At 34.6% G+C, this 6,054-nt stretch overlaps 1 protein-coding gene and 1 long non-coding RNA gene across 5 annotated transcripts; both read right to left on the minus strand.

Moving 5' to 3' along the window:
- Positions 1-8: 8 nt before the first annotated feature.
- LOC116185427 lies at positions 9-1,719 on the minus strand. The gene is made up of 4 exons (XR_004150272.1): positions 1,341-1,719; positions 998-1,206; positions 343-519; positions 9-106 (listed from the first exon to the last, which is right to left on the minus strand). It is a non-coding gene; the product is annotated as an uncharacterized LOC116185427 (long non-coding RNA).
- Positions 1,720-4,313: 2,594 nt separating this feature from the next.
- Positions 4,314-5,971, minus strand: LOC102676371. Of its 4 annotated transcripts, none has more exons than XR_421554.2 (4): positions 5,498-5,971; positions 5,123-5,301; positions 4,893-4,967; positions 4,314-4,811 (listed from the first exon to the last, which is right to left on the minus strand). XR_421554.2 is itself a non-coding variant. In XM_031509782.1 (2 exons), the coding sequence occupies exons 1-2, from the start codon at positions 5,633-5,635 to the stop codon at positions 4,545-4,547; spliced, it is 780 nt and encodes a 259-aa protein (XP_031365642.1). In that variant the 5' UTR covers positions 5,636-5,952; the 3' UTR covers positions 4,314-4,544. The 4 variants fall into 4 exon arrangements, 1 of the variants encoding a protein (XP_031365642.1); XR_421555.2 differs by having other exon boundaries at positions 5,502-5,968; XR_421556.2 differs by having other exon boundaries at positions 5,123-5,953.
- Between the last annotated feature and the right edge of the window lie 83 nt (positions 5,972-6,054).

A 6,054-nucleotide genomic window follows, 5' to 3' on the forward strand; every position in this document is an offset into this window, starting at 1 on the left:
TTTAAAACACTTCCACCTTGTAATTAATAGTTTTCACTTTAATTTATCCGTGACCGAGAGAATTTCAGTTCGAGACACTACGCTTGTTCACCTGCGATCCATCAACCTGCAATTAAGTGGAAATTGATGTATTATTAAATAGCAATTACACGGTACGATATAACAATATAATAGCGTGAAACTGGCTCCTCGAGGACCAGGGATGGATCAGTCGTTAAAAATGCCTGTCACTTCGCGACAAGTTCGGGAAAAGTAGCGAGAGCGAGATCCGATTATCGGTCATTTACGTTAAAGTACACGCTCCGTACGCGTCTCGCGTGACAGGTGACTGGACATACCTACCTTGTGATCGAATTTGACTGATGGAGGGAGACACGCTGCTGGGCATCGTTTACTTTTTTCCTGATGATCTTGTCCCCGTGTATTCTTATCGCGTTGCGATTTCTCTTTTTCGAGATGATTTACGCAGTCGTTGAATATTTTTTACGCATAATGTTACGACAAGCGTTGCACGTGACACTGAAATTAAGTTCGAGATGTAAATTAAAAATTACGATATTTTGGAGAAAATAATAGTAATTCGGATAAAGTAATCTAATTAAAGATATAGTTATATGGAAGTATGTTATAAATAACATAAGTTTAGAAATGGCGTCCGCCATTCTTTATCTGATCGTTAATCCAAGACCATAAAGACCATAAAGTCTTGATTTCCGATTTTACATAGTATTCTTCAACGCTATTTTTTCTTCTTCTTCTTCTTTCCCCCCTTTTGTTCCTTTTTTGCATCTCACTAAATGTTTTTTCACGCCGGTATCTGCAGCAATAGAAAGTTTTTTCCATCATTTCCTTTGCAGCCCGAGGAAACCCTCGTCGAAAAATCCCTTGGCAGCTGTTCACCCTCGGCACGGAAGTGATCCCGAGCTATCGGCTTCTCCGGCGCATGAAAAAACGGAAAGGGAGGCCAACGAACGCGTTCAGAAAAAATTGATTTTACCGGGGTTGGAGAAAATCCGGTCGTGGCACGCTTCCTCGTCGTCGCCTTTAAACCGATTAAGAACAGCCAGCCAAATCAATTCATTCGCAATGTCAATTTCTTCCTTTATCCCTTGACTTTCAAAAGTTACGAATAAATTCCAAAAAGGTTGAACATATTAGAGATTCTAATATTATAATTCCAATCTATAATTTCCGCCCATATCTTATCTGAAACAAAATTATTTTGAGGTTATAGTCGGTCCAAGCAAGTTAGAAGGAAGAATGGCTTAAGTCGAATATAGTCGTTATTTTATATGATCTCGACAGCAGAATGTAAAACATCGCTGATAAATTAATCTCACTCTCTACATTGGTCACGTTTTGTCGCGGCCTGCTTTCTCATCGAAGATACAACAGTGGTATCCAGTGTGATGTTACGTAGATTTCATTCAAAATATTGCACTCTCCGAGAGCAAGAAAGTAAGAACGATGATGGACAGCGACAGTGGCATGTAACTTGGCACGTGGCACCTGCCGGCACCGTTATTGGCCTCGTTAATGCGACAGTTCTCGGTATTGTAACGAATCGAGAACATTTTCCAAAACGGGTAGAACCTCGGTCTTCCGATCCAATGTTTTTTCTTGAATTCATCTCCGAATATAGAGAAATTTATGCGTAGCTGTCAGGAGGACAAGCAGATTCATACAATCAGATAATTTAATGGAAACGAGCTTAATTTTTCTTTGTTTCAACAAATTCTGAAATTTTTATAAATTTTTATAAATTTATTTCAAATTGCTAATTGTTAATTAATATAATTTAATGTATTAAATAATATTTTATAATTTGTACAGAAGATACATTAATATAATACTTGAGAAGTATATTTTATATTATTATAATATCTTGAGAGTATATAGGTATATTGATTTAGAGGGATAATTGTTGATTCTTCCAATTATCTCCGATGACAACCTGGTTTTAGTTTTGAATCAACAGTAAGCTTTAATCTCCGAGTAAATTAAGAAATCAATTTGTGAATTATTATTCTTTGTGCGAATTGTTTGATATTTTAAAATGCTATCTTTCAATGCAGATTTTTCGTATGAAAATTATATTCAAAGTATGCAAAGAAATATATAGATTGTTATATGAGCAACGAAGATTGGAAACGTTGTGCAAGAGTAATTTGTTAATAGAGAGGCGTCTATTCTTTCCTTCTTAAAAATACAACGTAGGGGAATTGCGGTTGATTAAGATTATATCCAGTGATGAAGCAATTCGCAGTTATAGATGTCTTAAAGATAGTGCTTAATGATCGCTCGTTAAAGATGTTCTATCAACGAGTCTACCTGCAGAAATGATCGAGGAAAAAACCGACTCTGTAATTTAAACAGTAATCAACTTTCTTCTCTTTCGTTTGACAGTGAACTGAACACTTTGTTGATTATATGTAAGAAAAGCTTTGCGCATTTTTAACTTTCAGACAAACGTTATTCACGCCTACGACTTATTCCAACGTTAAATATCCTTTTAATTCCTGTTATTATTTAAGAAATCTTTGCAATCTTATTATTCAGAAATTTTTTTCAAGGTAAAAATATTTTATTTCTTTTATTTTCAATCCTTTGTTGCCAGTATTATTATTAAGACATTCTTATTTAACTTATAAATATTTACGTCTGATACATGCTCAAGCAACTATTAAATAGTATCCAATTAACATTCTTGTAATTTTAAATTCTTTTTTTCAATCAACTCAATTTTAACACTTCACACATTTAATATTCCAATTCTTATTTAATAATAATTTTTATACATATGTATTACTTTCAATTAAAATTCTTGTAAATCAATGTTTCATATTTCATTTCTTTTAATTCTTAAATTTAATATATCTATTATCCTAATTATTTAATACTCTGGTATTTAAAACTTTCTTTTCCATTAATATTTATATTCAGTACATTTATATCCCAATTATCATTTGTGTAACTTAAGATTAAGTCCAAATTCTATTCTTTCAATCAATATCTTCTTAAATATCCATTAATCCTCCACAAGTTTTTTCATTTTAATCATTATTGTATATTGATCAGTTGCCAATCCTCGATTTAAAATCCAGATCGCGAAAATCCAAGAATCTAGAAAAATCGACAAATCTTATACGATGCAGCCGGCTTCTTTAGCAGGTATAGGGCATTTATTTACAGTAAGATAGATATTCACGACAAAAGCATGTTTAAATTGCTGGTGCCGTGCCAGATGTAGTGTGCATCACAGAGAGGAATCCGAGGGTGGAGATTGAAACGGAGACGAGTAAAGAGATTCACTGTACTGCTTTCAACCGTCGAGAGATTAGCAAGCCCTACACAAACCTGCGAACACCTTTTTCGCCTGATTTCGATGCAGTAAGGTGACACCTGCATATATAAAGTGAACATTTAGTGATCTTCAATAATGATCCAAATAAATCGTAATTTATAAATATTATATAAAAATTAATAATATTTTTATTTAATATATACATACTTATTTTTTTATTTATTTATTATTATTTTTTTAATTATATTCTCTTTATCATTTTTTTGAAGAAAATATTTCGTCAAATGAAAAAATTCATCAATCAAGAGAATTATAAATAATCTTTTTAATATTTTTTATCTGTAAACAGACAAATTAAATTAAATAAAAATTAATATTATATTAAATTTTGTATAATTTATCAGTATGCAATAATGCAATAAATATCAATAATGTTATACGTAATATTTTTACCTTGATATTCTAACGTTTAATATAATTTAATAATTTGGTATTCTTGGAATCTTTTATGATAGGGGAAAGAAGATTCGAGGGCGAGATTTGCGGTAGCTTGATTTCATAAGGGTAATAAAATCTTTCAGGGCAATCAAGGTAAGGGAGGCCACATTAAGGGAGGAACCTCGATCGGAAATCCGAGTTCCTCCTTACCTTCACTCTACATCTGGCATGATCGAGCTGCGACCAGGAAGACCCTCTTCTTTCCACTCTCTCTTTCTCTCACGAATTCCTGAAAGAGACAGGAAAAATAATTGGAACTCATCATAAAATATCGTCATATTTATCGTCCATTAATTTTCTTAAAAAGACTAAATTTCAATACAATCATATATTATTAATCACCAAAAATATGCATAAATAAGATTATACGTACATATATGAAAATATTAATAAATATGTAACGACATCATTATCATAATAATTTTGTGAATAATTTCTTATTAATATAATATTTTCCAATATGTTTTTACCTTTACGATTAATAAATTTTTTCATTAAATAAAAAATAATATTCCAGAGAAAAGAAAATAAGCACATAAGTTGCGAACATAGAGTTGTCTTTCATATATTAAAAAAAAAAAATGTCTTTACGCTTCAACTCCCACTCGAGACTTTCGAATCCGAGATGGGCTACGCCCCCCTCCCCCTCCCCTCAGATCATTGTACCGCTTCACAATGGAACCACGTCGTGCATGACGAGCTTAAGATCGCGACGGATTTCCTCCTCGCAAGATACAAAGGATCATCGAGGAGGAAGAGAAAACCTGGGAGGTGGTATCGAGCACGTGCGCGATCTGTAAAGATCGAAAGTCGCCGTGGGGGATGGATGGGAGAGGTGACTGGTGGCACGAGGACCTCGAGACATAATGGAAAAACTGCATCTGCATTGGAAGGAGAAGAAAAGGAGAATCGGTGGAAGGAAAACCGGTGTCAACCTTAAAGAATCTTGCTCTATAAAGAATATTTGCCATTGAACGTTCCTTATGTTGAAGTACTCGCATCTGCCATTCTGTATAAAAGATAAAAATATAATTTCAACTTGTCTTCTATAATTTTGAATAATTTAATAAATAAGAATATGCATAATTACAGTAGAATTAAAGTAAGAATTGAAGTAGATTTGTTGCAATTCTTTTGGTATTATTGAGACACTCCATTAAAAATTCTGAAAAACATATATATATATTTTACTTTTCATTCTGAAAAATAATTCAACTATAATAATATTAGATAAGAGTATATGTATATATATATATATATATAAATTTATATCTTCCTCTTAATAAGAAAATTTCAAAAGAATAGATCCTGTCAACCTACCATCTGCAAAGTTGCCACTAGGAAACTGGTGGTAGCACAGTACCACGTGCCATCGTTAAGAAAATTGATCAGGCCAAACCTCCTAGACCACCTTTCTCCCACCGTCTGCCAACCACCTTTTCCAAGTGAAAAATCAACGTGACAACTGTTCCACCGACTGTTCCTCCTCTTTTCCAGATCTGGAAGATCCATGCAGCATCTGTGAAAACTGAAAGGAAACCGCTCTCGCGGAGGAGGGAGGGTCTGAGGAAGGAAAGTAGATGGTCTGAGAATTAAGCTTAGGAGAAGGAGAAAGGAAAAGCCGGTGGAGGGGGAAGTCGGGCGCGTGGTGAAGTAGGTGGTAGGTGAAAAAAGCATAGGAAAGAAGAAACTGACTGACTGGTTGTTAGAAGATGGCCTGTTGCCTGCGAGTCGGTGGTTCTCTTGTACTCCTGGGAACCTAGCGGCAGATGTTCTTTCGGACTCGATTGGCGCGTGCCCGCTGCCACTTGGCTGCGAAGAAGACGCTACCATCTGCCCCTTCTTCGTTTTCCCCTTCGACCTCACCCTCCTTCACCTTCTTTCCTTTACTCATACGGCCTAATACCACCGTGAGTGAGAGAATACGCGGTTGCACTGATACGGTATATATGGTGTATCTGTTTTCGAACAAGATATCACCGATTCCTTCTTTTTTTTTTTTTTTTTTCCAGAGTCCTCAGATAGCAACTATTCCGCAAAATGCACTCAGATAAAAAAGACGGCACGCGTCCCTTTGGTTGTTTTGTAGAAAAACTGCGAGAGGGTGCACCAGAGTTAGGGGAAGATAAATTTTCAATGTATATATCTGTGGTGTCGTTTGTGGATAGAAAAAGAATAGAGATTTGTCCTTAACGGTATTAAGAATGTTTGAAGAATTGTTGGAGAAAATGTATAATAAGGAAAATTGAACA

This window comes from Apis dorsata, unplaced genomic scaffold, assembly GCF_000469605.1.
Source record: "Apis dorsata unplaced genomic scaffold, Apis dorsata 1.3 scaffold_174, whole genome shotgun sequence".
In the NCBI taxonomy this organism is placed as follows: domain Eukaryota; kingdom Metazoa; phylum Arthropoda; class Insecta; order Hymenoptera; family Apidae; genus Apis; species Apis dorsata.